This window comes from Pinus tabuliformis, chromosome 4_2, assembly GCF_031772625.1.
Source record: "Pinus tabuliformis cultivar Carrire ecotype Pingquan chromosome 4_2, CPIR1, whole genome shotgun sequence".
Classification (NCBI taxonomy): domain Eukaryota; kingdom Viridiplantae; phylum Streptophyta; class Pinopsida; order Pinales; family Pinaceae; genus Pinus; species Pinus tabuliformis.
In genome coordinates this window covers 1,091,723,874-1,091,739,041 of record NC_142304.1, presented here as the reverse complement: position 1 = coordinate 1,091,739,041, position 15,168 = coordinate 1,091,723,874, and the positions used below count along the sequence as shown (strand labels likewise).

At 32.1% G+C, this 15,168-nt stretch overlaps 1 protein-coding gene across 4 annotated transcripts; it reads left to right on the top strand.

Annotated features, from left to right (window-relative positions):
* Positions 1–4,479: 4,479 nt before the first annotated feature.
* On the top strand, positions 4,480–5,382 carry LOC149173447 (uncharacterized). 4 transcript variants are annotated; one of them, XM_089427941.1, is made up of 3 exons: positions 4,480–4,612; positions 4,718–4,787; positions 5,012–5,382. In XM_089427941.1, the coding sequence occupies exons 1-3, from the start codon at positions 4,544–4,546 to the stop codon at positions 5,113–5,115; spliced, it is 243 nt and encodes an 80-aa protein (XP_089284067.1). In that variant the 5' UTR covers positions 4,480–4,543; the 3' UTR covers positions 5,116–5,382. The 4 variants fall into 4 exon arrangements, 3 of the variants coding, with proteins under 3 accessions (XP_089284067.1, XP_089284066.1, XP_089284065.1); XM_089427940.1 differs by having other exon boundaries at positions 4,718–4,886; XR_016259681.1 differs by having other exon boundaries at positions 4,482–4,617; positions 4,718–4,886.
* Positions 5,383–15,168: the final 9,786 nt, after the last annotated feature.

Sequence of the window (15,168 nt, the reverse complement as noted above, 5' to 3'; positions counted from 1 at the left end):
GATGTAGCTAGTTTCTCATCAAAGATGGTTTCACCCACAGTTGCCAACTCATCTCTTACTTGGGTGACCATGGTGAGGTATGAGGATACAATGTCGGCTTTAGTCATCTTGGTTGGCCTAAGTTTTTCCTCAAAGCCATCTTCTTGTTCTCATTGATGCTTTGGAAAAGTTTATATAAGGTCACCCACATCTTAAAGACATAAACCTTCCTTGAAATATGGGGAATAAGGTGGTCCTTAATAGCGTCTAGATGGAGTCTTTTGGCTCTCACATTCCTCTTGTTGAAATCATCGAGTAGTATTAGATTTGTGGGGGATTTATTGTACTCTCTACATCCCATAGTTCAAACTCTTAAAGCAACAATACAAATCTCTCCTTCCACAGGCTAAAAGCTTCAGCCCCACTCAGCCTATCTTCCACCCTCGACCTTGTTTCCATGACTTCCAAAACCCAACACGGATTTGTCCAAAGGGTAAACTCAACTCCCTCTCAACCACACAAACCTTTTTAAGCTTATTGTTTTGTCCTTGTTTCTCAACATTTTTCAATAGATCTGCTTACCACAACTATGATACCATGTAGAAAATTGTATGCCTAACCCAATTTTAGTTTTAGGAATCACATCAATGTAATGCCCAACCCAACATAGATTTATGCTATTGTTTTTAAACATGAATATTTACTAAAGCATGAAACACATAAGCCTACTCTACTATTTCACTTTCGCTGAGAATAAATGCAACTGTCACACAAATTTAACACAATGGTTTTTTGGTCCAATGACCCTGGAAACACCCAGAAGGGAAAACTAGTGAGAGAGAGGAATATTTTATTTATTATCAACGAATTATTTCAACAATTAATGAGAATAAGCATAATGAAATTATGTCCTTGAATTCATGCTCATAATTCCTTTGAAATTGTATTGTAGTTGCTCCTCGATTTTTGTGCCCTCTTGCTCAGAAAGTTGTGCCAACATCAATACTATCTAGCAACAATAAATGTTGTTGTTTGTCCCCTCAAATCTCATGAGAAATAACCCCTCAATTTTTTCCTATACTTTACTGATTTCCACGTTGTTGTAGTAGCGTTGACTGCTATGTCAGACTCTCAAAAATCATGCCCAAAACGTCTCAAAATTTGTACAATAGTAACTCCAATTTCATCCTTGAGATTTGTTGTTATGACAACACAAAAACAATGCTACAGCTCAAGAATCGTGCAACTTCAATTTGGCCTTCGAAATTTGTGCCGATATAGTGGAAGTCTGCTAGAGGGTACCTTAAAATTCTTATGGTTTGTCCTTGCTCATGTACTTGTTGTATTCTCCTTCCTCTACTAAATTTTTCCTCTCAACCTCTTTTGCTCCTTCTCTCCAATTCTCATGAAGAAAATGTTCAAATTATGTCTTCTCCCATTTGCTTTTCCATTTTGTTCTCTCATTAAGAAGAGAAACCCTAACCCTAAGAACTAATGGCTTAGATTAGATCTTAGTTGATTAGGCCAAGGGTGGAGATTTGATTTTTCATTGACTCATGAGACCCCTTTCCCCCTTAGTCCCCTTTTCATTAATTACTCAAAAGGTACTTATGACTTTGTGTTTATAAAGTCACTTTATGATGTTATTTATCTTGAAGTGACTTTATATTTATAAAGTCACTTTATGAATTTATTTCTCTTAAAGTCAGTGTATGAGTTTATGCCTTATATACACACTTTAACTTTATTACCCACAAAGTTAAGTAAAGGGGGTCACACTAGGACACACTTTCCTAGGTGAGACACCAAGCCTCGGGAACACTTGTCCTTGGTACACTTTTTCCTAAAAACAATCACTACAACCCTCTCTACATCCATTAACAAATTCCATATCGAGGTATCATGTGAAAAAAAAAAAACAACTAACTCTTATTATGATTATGATTGTAAAATTGCTAGAAAAGCAATTAGGGGTGCTTTTTAAGGAACCTTTGAAACTGAATAAGATAAATATGTACAAAAAGGAAGAAAAAGGTACCATATAAATAGAAAGAAAAAGTTGTTGTTGCACCTATCTAAATCGAACACAAGGAAGTTTTGGAGAAAAATCAATTCATAAAGCTCGGGAAATTAATATGATTCCATTTAAGAACTATAATTCCTACCTTAAAAAACACTATGAATCCCCTAACACCATGGACACCATTTTGAATGTTCCTATACAGGATGAAATCCTTTTAAGGAAGACATAGAGTTCGGAGTGATGCATTCATAATTGTAAAAGCTAAGAACATTGAAGGCTACTAAGATGACAATTTTAAAATACAAGGGCCCATCCTCATCCCTCACACACACAAGCTCTTCAATTTGGTATTGAAGTAAGGCTTCCTTAAGCCTTGGACACAGAGCCTCATTGTACCTATATTTAAAGTGGGGATATAAATGTTTCTTCTAATTATATGCCATTGTGATTAACCCCATTTTAGTAGCCTATATGAGATTATTTTGGTAAAGAAAATTAGCTTGTCGCTAGAAAGCCATGTTAAAATATTTAAAGGCCAAGTCGATTTTAGGAGATATCATTCTATGGTATACCACCTTATTTCTCTTAGCGTCCTTATGGAATAGTGTCAAAATCATTAAATTGATCTCCTTTGTTGTTTTGTTGACTTCAAAAAAGCTTTTGATGCCATTCCAAGGACAAACCTTTTGAAGAGGTTGGAAGAGACAAAGGTGACTATTGATTTGAGGGTTGTTGTGACAGAGTTATAAGAGAATGTTATATCCAATCTGTATTTTGTCAACAGGACAAAGATATTTGTATCATTTTGATCCCCCCATATCACCCCAAATATGGTCTAATCACAACAGATTTAGGTGTTTAGGACCACTAATGGTTGGTCAAAAGCAATTAGCTACAATATCAGAGTCTAACAAGGGTGACCCTTGTCCCATACCCTTTTTGAAATACACATTGATAAGTTAGAATAATGTTTGGAAAAAGTAGGTTATTTTGTGCCTACTCTCATTGGTATAGTCTTCACACTTCTTTACGTTGATGATATTGTTCTCTTAGCAAGGAGTCCTTACCATCTTGGAAAGCATATGAGAATCCTTCAAGATTTTCGTTCCAAGATGGGTATGCCGGTTAACATTGATAAAACAAAAGTCATTATTATCAAATATAAAAGACTCACATATGATACATTCATATATGACAAAAACAAGTTCGAGGAAGTTTCTTCATACAAATATCTTAGAATTGATAACCATCACAAGCTCAACTAGAATTATAACATTGATAAAATGATAAATGGAGGATGGAAAACTTATTCTGGACTTGAAAACAATTATAAGTCAACAAATATTTCGATATGGGATAAAAACACTCATCCTTGAGACTTTCTTTGCCCCTGTTATTTTATATGGATGTGACTAGGTGTCTTATGTATAAGATGAGATCAATCAACATCAAGGAAAGAGGCTTCTTAAAATGTATTCTAACACTAGCTAAAACCACTTTCAACTAAAGCGAGGATGGCATAAGAATGCCCAATCTTAGGTAGACCACCAACAGATAAAGGAAGAGATCATTATGGAAAATAAGGGTAATGTTAACAATATTATTTCTTTAAAAATGTAAGGAGAAATCATAGGGTGATAAAGAGTTAGAGGGGAAAAAGGATACCAAGATATTATGAGAAGGTGATCAATTCAAATCTTAAAAATCAAAAGTATCTATCTATCTTGACAAATGTAAAGAAGAAAATAATCATTGCTAAAATAAGAGCAAATTCTCATGAGCTCCATGGCGAAATTGGGTGTTGGTTAATTCTCAAAACACCATAGGATGAAAGTGTTTGTCACCTTTGTGACACTAAGAGGGTTGGAGATGAAGATCACTGTCTCTTGGATTCTCCAGCTTATTCTCATATTAGATCTAAATTTCAAAGTATTTTTCACACTACCAACATTTTCAATTTTTTTAACTCAACAAAACAATTGTGATACTGGTATGCATCTCTTAATGCTTTTAAAGAATATAAATAAAATTCAACAAAGTCTAATCATTCTACTTTATGACCTTTTTCATTACAACCATACAATTTTTCTTAAGATCTCTATTTTTTATTTCTCTAAATACAACTTATGGAACAGACATTTCTAAGCAAATCATTTACCCGATCATAAACAAAATAAATAACAGTTGATTTTTACCACCATGCAACCAATGTAATTTGCGGAATTTATGGTTGATGTGACATTATTACATTGGTTTTATGGCACACAGTAGGAGAACCTCGAGATATTGCATTCCCTCCAATGTACAATACACATTAATCAACAACAATTTAATCTTTTTGGTACACGACTCTAGAAAGGTCATGTGACCCAGGACACTTGGCATCTCCTACGTTGTGCGATCAAAGCTTGTGGATTCAACGGTCCTCAGCAACAAGGGTTTGTTGTGGTAACCAACTCCCCTGCTCTGCCCCGCGGTCGAAGTCATTTGGTTTTTCTGCTTTCTGGTTTGGTTGCTCTGCAACAGAGTGTGTGTTTCTCCATGACGATGAGGGTTTCTATTTACCAGAACCTCGCTCATCTGCAGGCTACTACATGCGCTATCCCTTGGGTAATGTATGCATCGTTTTTTCTCTAGATTATGGTTATTGTTATCAATGTTTTTCTTTTCCAGAGGTGCAAGTATGAGTTCTAAGTAGATTCTTGAACCTTGTAGGTGGTTCCTACTGATGTCGGCTCCTTACGTTTCAATGGAGATGAATCCAGAAACAAATGTCCTCACCCAGGTAAAGATTGTGTTTACTATCAGAGTTTTGGGTTATGTCTCTTTCGCCAGAGAGAAAGGGGTTGTGAAGCTAACCCGAAGTTCTTGGTTAACGGTGTAGGTGAGAATCACAACTCCATAACCACTTCATAGGTATTCTAGAGTTAATTGTTCATGTTTTATTTTACCATTCAGTAATAATGCTCGGTGAGGTTCCTCCTAACTCGGTTCTGAAACTGGTTGCAGGTACACATTCTCCCCAAACCTTCCTTCTTAGCGATTCGGCCTCTGGAGCAGCGTTCTCATATCTCTTTTCTCTCTGCTGCCATTCAGGTTGGTTTAAAAGTTAACACTAAACCCTCCAGGGATTTTACCATTCAACAAGTCCTCTGGTTGCCTATCTACTTAGCATGTGGTTGTCTGGTTGTAACATTGCCCTGGTTTCCTGGGTTGTTGTGTTTTGGTGGCCTTCTCGCCTAGGACACGGATGGGTGACCCAATCTTTGTTTTAATATTAAACTTTGAACACATACTGGGCTTATAATTTATTGACTCCTTCTGTTATAAAGATTGTCGTAATACATTTAAATGTTAGTATGAACATAAGTTTTCCATCATTCCCCAACTGAAGTTTTTGTTCGTTCTTTCAAATTCTAAAGATGACCTGCAAATATAAACTTAATGTGTAATTTTCCTCAGGAGATGGTCTTTGTGTCAATGGAAAGGGTTTTGAATTTGTGAACATAATGGTTTCATGTATAAAATTATGGTGATGGTTTGGTTAATAATTATTATCGTTTCTTTATTTCGAATACCCTGCTTGAAATGTTATATGGAATGTTCGATTATCTCATAATGGTGCCTTCTCCTTGCAAGGTCTGTGTATTGTTTTTAAATTATGTTCTATATGCTTTAGATGTTGCAACATGCTTTCCTTCATTGTTTATATATGCATATCCAGTCCATCGATTTATAGTTGTGTTTATGCTATGATTATTGAGAATAACTAGGTTCGCTCTTGACTCTAATGTTCAAGGCTCACTCATTCTCTACTATGTTTTCAATTATGCAGTTGTTTGGTTCTTATGCGACTATTCAGGATCTTTCTGAGTTTTTGATTCACGTCTTCCACTCGCCATGTGAATTGTATCACGTCTGCCTTGTAACTAGCGCACACACCGCGTAGTAATTAACCTTCGTTTCAAGTACATAGTCTTATCAATTTTAATCTAAGTCATAAAAGAAATAAATATTGGTTGCCAAGCACATAATGAATTAACAATGATCTTTGTAGTACTCATTTCATCTGTTTATAGTAATCTAACAACACTAGAATTACCAATTTTATTAATCATTGAGACATAAAAAGTTTAGGTACTTATCTGTTCACTGTCTTGTAGCCAGTAGTTCCTCTTCGGGAAGATCTCACCACCCAGCCGCGAGTCTGGAAATTACATCCAGACTCTCCCCCGAGCTCTTCCTCCTCCAAATAGTAGTTATGAGGTTTGTCTCAGTCTAGGTATCTTGAAGCATCAAGACTGTCTGTCCAGCATCAAGTCACATACCCTTATGACTGTATTCCAGATTTCCCACTAGTTTATTCCACCCAGCTCAAGGAATTTTTGATGGCAACACTTTGCCCTTTTTGACCAATCTGATCCTTTCCTCTCCTAAATTCTCCATCCCCCTAGGCCTTCCTCGAATTCTCATTTGGAGGAGACAAGTGAGTAACCACCTTAACTATCTCAAGAGGTTAACAACTATGTTCAGTTGTTGAAAAATGTTTTAATTCTTATTATGCATTATTTGTAAAAATGTTCTGGCCAACCCAGCCATAGTTCTTTAATGTTCTTATGGAGCATATGATGACAAAATCATAACAGTAAATAAAAGTAATAAGTAAAATAGTAACACAAGTTAAATGTCCATATAACGTGAGGTGTTACAACTTATAAGACATGAATAGATCTAGAATCTCACAAACCCATCTATCTATATAAGTTTGAGTTGTCAAATTTGTAGTTCCATTTTTTTTTACCATATTTTAAACAAAATTAATTGGGGGTCTCGGGCCCGGGACCTTGCCTAAACAGCTGGGAGGGGCTGGCCTCCCTGCCTTCCTGCCAGTGAGGGCGGATCGAGAGCTTGTTCAATAACTAATGGTAGAGCTAGTTTCAGTTGTACCTAAAAAAACATAAAACATTTAAACTAAATTAATTCTCACATTTTAAAAATAAATAATAAATCACATTCAAATTCAATTTTAATAACATTAATTATCATCATTAAAAATTTTAAAAAGTTTAATATATATTTTATATTTCTATCTCTTAACTAAAATAAATGAAAATATTTAAATAATAATTAAAAATAGCCTTGCTCAACACTTCTCTTACTAAAGAATTTGAAATTTAATATAATTTTTTTAAGACAAATACTTTTACTCTCTACCACTTTTAATATAGATATTAAAAATATATAATATGAAACAAATTTATAATATATGAATATTTGGAAAAAAATATATATATATAAAAGAATGCAATAATATTATGATAAAATGAAACCATCTTAACTCTTCCCATTTTCTTTTTGAAAAATCAAAACATAGTCAAATTTCATTATTTATCACACAATACAATAACCCTAACCCTAACCTTTAAAAAAAATAAAAATAAAACAATCCCTTCTTTATCTTAGAAAAATAAATAAATAAAATCATAACGCATTGGATACACAGAGATCCCAAACCTAGCCAAATTGAGAAGCCTCTCCCACCACCCAAGCTGAAAATCAATTTAACTACCATCTCCACGTCGCTTTCTGATGTGATTAAAAAATTAAAACTTAAATTTTTAAAAAATGCAGGGCAATATAAGTAAGGACAGGTCCAGGACTACATAAAAAAGGGGTAGGGTTGAGGAATAAAGTGAATTAGAAAGTGGTCAAGGTAAAACCATTTAAAGAATTTTTATAGAATTAACGCAATAAATGAAACAAAGTAATTAGCACGTATGGTTTAATTTAAATATATTTTAATTAAACTAAAAAATAATAAATACAAATTTTTTATCACAAAAATAAAATATTAAATAGCAGTTGTCTATAACGCGACTTTTTGAAAGCTTTTCCGGCCGGTTTTTCCGGTCGAAATCCGGCAGGAATTTATTGGAATTGCAAGTTTGATAGCTAGTTTATGCACAATGAAAGCGTCCCAAGGGTTTTCGAGGGTGCTAAATCCAAATATGTAGTTAAAAAACCATTTTAACTGCAACAAATTAAGATTTAACCTCAATTTCTTCCGCCGGATTCCGTCACCGGAATCTCCAAAAAGTCGCATTATAGACAACTCCTATTAAATATTGTAATGGGGAATGTTATTACTATAAATAAGAAAATATGATTAATTAATATTGTTTATATTAATCTATATATTTTTATATATTTTTATTTTGTATATATGTTTTATTTTTTTAATATATATAGTTTTTATAATTAAATTTATTAAAATAATTTTTAATATAATAATAAGTTATTTTAAATTAAAAATGCAGAGCAGAAATTATAATTGTTGAAAATAAAAATAATAGAAAAAGGAAAAGAAAAAAAATAAATTAAAAATTAGTAATTAATAAAAATGGAAATTACTAAACAATCCATAATAAAATTTCAACCAATCACTTTAAGCATAAATAAATTTACATAATAATAAAAAATACATCACAAATAATAATAAAAAATAACCAAAAATAAATTCTTAATATTAAACTTGCCATAAATGAAAAAAATAATATTAAAAAAAAAATAATATTATGAAACTTTAAAATTAACCAACTAAATGGAATAATAACATTAAAAAGTAATAAAAGTAAAGTAAAATATAAAATTACTAATCATAATAAATGAACAAAATTTTCTTTTCCAACGAAGTTAGTTAATTTTTTTGATAATTAAAAATAATATTTTTCTAACGGAGTGTTTCGTAGAAATCATTGTAATTTTTTAATAGTATAAAAAGCTAACCTTTCCGAAAATTAAGGTCAAATTTCACCCTTTATAAATGTGAGCCGGGCCCCATTCTGACCTCAAATATCACTATCACATATACAAATTTCTATTAAATAGAAGTTAAAAGGGTTTTATCTCCTGTAACGAGTACCGGTAAATAATTTTTTTTATGACTTGCTTTGCGTCAAAATCGTAATTATTTTATTTTATTTTTTTTTTTTTTTTTTTTTTTTTTTTCCGAAGGTGGTAAAACCTATCAACTCAGGTGTCAAACCAACAGTGAGGACAGCCATCTCTGGCTGCTATCCACGAATGCTGGAACTTGGGTAAATTAGATATAACATATTTTATATATATTATATCGGGTAGAAATTAGTTTTATATTTTTATTGTAACTATTTTCATGGTCATTAATAAGTTTTTTACTAAGATAATAATTTTTTTTATTGTTAATATGATAATGATTGTAAAATTGTTGGGAAAGTGATTAGAGATGCTCTTAACTAACCCTTAAAGCTTGAAAAAATAAATATGTACAAAACTCTTATCAAAAAAACAAAATATCCTATATAAAAGGGAGGCAAGAACATCTTCTTCAACTTTTTAAAGTTGAGCCCATAAAGTTTTGGAGGAACTTTATTATTTCTAAAATGAAAGAAAATGATTCGATCCCTAAAAAAACTAGGATATCTATCTTAAGAATCTTTATGATTCCCGTGACACCATGCGCATCATCTTGAACACTCTTATAAAGGAGGATATCTTTTCTTTGGAAGACTTTGGGTTCAAGATTAAGCAACTCACTAATGGGAGAGCTACGGACATTGAAGGCCACCAAGCTGAAATTTTCAAAATTGGAAGGTTTGTCCTCATTCCTCATATACACAAGCTCCTACACTCCTATAAAGGAGGATATCTTTTCTTTGGAAGACTTTGAGTTCAAGATTAAGCAACTTGCTAATGGGAGAGCTACGGACATTGAAGGCCACCAAGCTGAAATTTTCAAAATTGGAAGGTTTGTCCTCATTTCTCATATACACAAGCTCCTACACTCCTATAAAGGAGGATATCTTTTCTTTGGAAGACTTTGAGTTCAAGATTAAGCAACTCGCTAATGGGAGAGCTACAGACATTGAAGGCCACCAAGCTGAAATTTTCAAAATTGGAAGGTTTGTCCTCATTCCTCATATACACAAGCTCCTCAATTGGGTAGTGAAACAAGGCTTCCTTAAGCGTTGGAGGCAAAGCCTTATTGTGCGAGTCTTTAAAAGTGGGGATAAAAACATTCCCTCTAACTACATGACCATTATGATCAGGCAAATTTTAGCCAAGTTGTATCGTCTCATTTTGGAAAAGAAGATTAGTCTTTGGCTTTAAAGCCGTGGTAAAAGAGCTAAAGGGAAAGTTGGATTTAGGAGACATCACTCAACTATATACCATCTTGTTAGTATTAGGATCATTACTGAGGAATGTTGCAATAATAAAAATGATCTCTTTTGTTGTTTTGTTGACTTTAGAAAATCTCTCGACATTGTTCCTCGGGATATGCTATGGAAGAGATTAGAAGAGATAAAAGCCCCTCTCGAGTTGAGGGTTGTTACAACTAGGCTATACAAGAATGTTATTGTCAATCTTAGGTCCACCGAGGGTTGGTTAGAAGAAATTAAATGCAGTATTCAGATTAAGCTATAAGTTATAAAATTCTCTTAGATCTGTTAAATTCTCTTTACGATACAACTTTATAACTTTCTCTTAACTTTAAAACTTGAATATTGATATAATTTAATGACTAATGAATGTTGATAAACATCAATACTTCGTTTTTCCCATGTAAAAATCTTTATACTTATTGTTTCATTAAAACCAAAGTATAAAATTATTGTTTGTTTACAACCTCCTAGACATTTATGCCAAGAGCTATGGAATTTTACCAAGGTGTTGTCTACCAAGGCCACAATTTCGCTCGGATGGTGAATTTATCGTCGGAATACGGTAAAAAAATATTTCACAAATCTGACTATGGTAGTGTTCAAATCGTTTTTTCATAGTGGGAATGAATTCAACACCTTCAAGAACCCCTGAGCACACAAAATTGTGAAGTGTGACAATCACAACCCAAATTTTCAAAAATTTATGCCGAATTTTCTCAAAATAATGTCAGAATTTTCATTGTGGCCTGTTTAGACTACACAATTCTACCAATCCAGAAACATAAAACAATCAAACACAAAAAGAACCTGCAAGTTCCCAACGATTATAAACACTTCAGTTTAGAAAATATTGTTGGCATCCACCCTAAGGACATCAATGACTTTCTCTATTGTAACAACCCTTGGTTGATTTTCCATGTAAAAAAAATAAGACCAAGGTCATGGGACACATATTCCAAGTTGAATGATGAGTGAACATCACGTTGGGGGTCACTTGTGGTTAATTAATGGCTATGGAAATTGGCAAAGGGCAAAGAAACAATCATTGACATTTAATTAAGGAAGTAAAGAAAAATATGAGAAAAGGGAGATGAAGAGACACAAATATGCATGCAAGGGAAATTAGAGAGAAAATGAAGGAAAATGATGAAAAAGGTAAAAAGGAAAGGAAGAGACTAGACATCAATGATAAAAGACACCTCATAAACAGTTGAAAACTTTTAGCTCAACTTTTTATCAATATCAAAAATCAAACTCCAAGAGGAGAAGGAGAAAGCACTTGGACAAGCAAGCAAGGGAAGTAAGAGGAAGTTTGGACAATGGTAAGTAAGGACATAAATTAGTTGTGGATTGTAGGTAACAATGTTCATGTGAGATTTAGCATGTTGAGATTCGAATGCATGGTGCATGCATTGGTTATTTGTTTATGTTTGTTGCCATTGGCATGGGATTTGATAGGATTGGCAGTGGTTTCATCTTTTCCTTGCCATTTCCTAGATAGTCATGGTGTTGTGGGTTCCTTGTTTTAGTTTAAGCTTTAGATGGTCAATAGACTTGGATCCTGGTTGAGGTGCTGTCGGGAAAATTCCCAAGGGTCAAGGGTGGAGATGGGGTTTCTCTTAGAACTCTTGACAAATGGGTGGAGACACAAAAATTCCTTTGGAGTTGGGAAGGACATCAGAGACATCCAAGCTTGCTTTGATGTTAGTGATTTTTGGACCGTTTAGGTGAAGTCACTATGGTAGAGGGTTGACGTGGTTTGGCCTCTAGAAGCCTTGATTGGTTCTATTTTGCTTTAACCCATATGATCCCACATTCATGCTTGGAATATGGCACGAGGGTGATTGGTTGAAACAGAGATTTTGGTCCAGCCAAATCTATGGTCAGGTGGTACATGGAAGTCCCTAACTTGGTTGAATTTTGCATATGTTAATATCAATTATTCTCTCATTGTGATTGACGAGCACATATATTGGTTATTATGTTGATTTTATGGCTGAATTGTCATGGATTCTATTCTGGTTATATGCATAGTTAAATGATGTGCTCTTGCTATGGATCTTGTTCATGATTTGATGTGTCATTGAATGGTTATATAAATGTAGGGCTAACAAGTGTTGTCGCAACTATCTTGAGAGAGCATTGAGCCTTCTTGATGATTCTTTGATGAAGTTCAAAAGTTTTTTATCAGAAATGCACTCATGACATGTAGCTACTATGTTTACCATATGTTTGACGATATGTTTATCATGTGACTGACGTGTTTTAAGCAAGGTCTAGCCCTAGTATTGATTGTTTAGACTTGTTATCATCTTAGACTTGATTCTGGAAAGTTTTAGGCAATGGCCTGTAGGCTAGCCCTGAAAAAGTGGCACAAATCTCGCAACCGCTAGCACAGAATTGACATATTTCATTCATAACCGCATGCAGGAAGGCTTTGGAGCCTTCCAACCGCATGCACAATGTGTCATGGGTGCAGTTGGGATGTAAAGTTTGTGAAAAGAAGTTCCTGCTTAGGGATTGATCACCGAGAGTGGTTATCAGACTCTTTAGTGATTTGGTGTCCTTGGGGGGTGGCACTATGTGTTTCGGATAGTAGGCCCCACTTCCATAGTTGGATCTTGGAGGTCGGGTCATGTCATAGTAACACTCAACCCGTGTTTACCATGGAGAGATAGTAAAAGCAGGTAAATGTGGGGGGAGATGTTGCATCTATAATCATTAAATGTCCTATTGGAGTAATGCTTCCGTCGATCTTCAATCCATAATAAGCACCAAAACACTTACTTTATCATACATCATAGATATCACATTATTAAAAAAAATAAAAATTATATGAGAATTAACTAAATTATAACTTTATTTAAAATAATAATTATTATACTATGTTAATGGTAAAAAGAATTAATATATAAGTTAAAAATATATACATTTAAAAAAAAAATGTAACAAGGTTTTTGACCATAAAGCTTTAAGCCTCATGGAGATTCTTAATTTGTAAATAGGGTTTGTTACAATACCATGTGCCAATACTATGATTTTATCAATACCACATGCCCAAAAAATTATAAGGCATTTCATATGACACTTGTTGATATAAAACTTTTTTTTTTTAATTAATGAATTTAATTATAAAAAAAATCAACTTTTGAGTTGTGTGTACTATTAAAAACATTTAGCTATGAAGATTAGTACAATTAATTGAGTCCCATCATTAAAACACTTTTACTATTGAAAAATCATGTATTCAATTTTTTCAACACTTCAAAAAAATTTCAACGTTTGAGTTGTGTATACTATTAAAAACATTTAACTATAAAAATTAGTACAATTAATTGATTCCCATCATTAAAACATTTTTATTATTGAAAAGTCATATATTCCATTTTTTCAACACTTTGAATAGATATACTTGCTAATACACATATTTTGTGAAAATATTTAATATAAATTAAATAACCTAAATAATACACATATTTCGTGAAAATATACCATATACATTAAATAACTAAAATATTGAAAATGCACCGCAATATAAGAATATGGTCAAGGAATAGACTGAAGCGAAAAGTAGTAAACGTGAAACATTTTAAAGAAATTAAATAAAATCATTTATTTATATAATAATATAAAAATAAACGGGATAACATTAATGAGAGTAAAAATAAAGATATGGATCAAATAAATGGATACAAGTTATTTTCGAGAGAAGTTACTTAGAAATATTTACAATTAAAAAATAATATTTTTAAATATTAAAATTATTATTTTTTAATATTAAAATTAAGAAAATAAATGAAATAATAATAAAAAAAATGAATGGAAAAACAATAATCAAGTAAAAAAAATGTTAGTTAGAAATCTTTATAATTATTATAAAATGTTAAGTTTAGATTAAATGAAGAAAAGTTAATTTTTAATGAATTTTGTTAGAATATTTATAATTTTTTAATGTTACGAAAAGGAAACCCTTTCCATTCAATTATTAAGATCAGTTGTACCCTTTATTAAAGTGAACCGGGCCCATACTTGTCCCAAAGTTCGCTATCACATATACAATTTTCAACTAAATTTAAGAAGAAATTAAAAGGGTTTTTTCTCCTCTTCACGAGTACCAATAAATAAATTTATTTTATTATTTCCCTTTAGTCAAAATCGTAATTTTGTAATTGGGATAAATAAGAGATAAAATATTTTTCATATTTTTGGTAGAAATTATTTTTATATTTAATAAATATATATTTATGGTAAAGTGTTTGCTGGGATGTTTTAGCCTATTTATGTATGGTAATTCTAAAAATTTATCTAAATATCTTATTTTAGTTTTATATAATTAGGTTATAATTTATATTTAATTTTACCGATGACTGAGGATAAATCATTTTAGGTATTTTGGAGATATGATATAAGAAATTGAGATCACTAATTGAATTTTAATTTGGTTGAAAAATAAGGAGAGTTATTTAAGAATGAGATTTAAAACAAGTCTTTACTATGAACTTGTTTTTCTTAAACTAAAAACATCTCAATGGTCTAATATTTATAAACATCTAGCAAGAATGAAAGAATGAAAGTTTGACGTTGACTAAATATTTTTGTAATATTATTTTTTATTAAATTATTTTGTATGTGAATGTGAAGGGACAATAACTCTAGTGGTAGTTACTAATTAGCTTAATTTGAATATCTTAATATTGAGGTGAATAGTGGCCATCGTGATTTGATTTTATGTTTTGCTCAAAATAATCTTCTAAAATTACCAACTCACTAATTACCATTATCAACCTTCTAAGTTAAGCAAAACAAAGTCAATAATCCTCAAAAAAATTATGGACAGTGATTAATTAATCAATTAAAAAAGTATGATGGTGTAATCATAGGCACATTAAATAAATAAATAAAATAAGGTACATGTCCTTAGAAATGATGATTTTATTTTGAAAAAACAAAAATTAAAAAAATTGG

What these genes read in the sequence shown, in the direction of transcription:
- LOC149173447 (XM_089427939.1), top strand. Translation starts at nt 4,544, where the DNA reads ATGACGATGAGGGTTTCTATTTACCAGAACCTCGCTCATCTGCAGGCT. An exon ending in TGCGCTATCCCTTGGGTAAT is followed by an intron (nt 4,618 to 4,717) that starts GTATGCATCGTT and finishes TGAACCTTGTAG; the next exon opens with GTGGTTCCTACTGATGTCGG. An exon ending in AAACAAATGTCCTCACCCAG is followed by an intron (nt 4,788 to 5,011) that starts GTAAAGATTGTG and finishes AACTGGTTGCAG; the next exon opens with GTACACATTCTCCCCAAACC.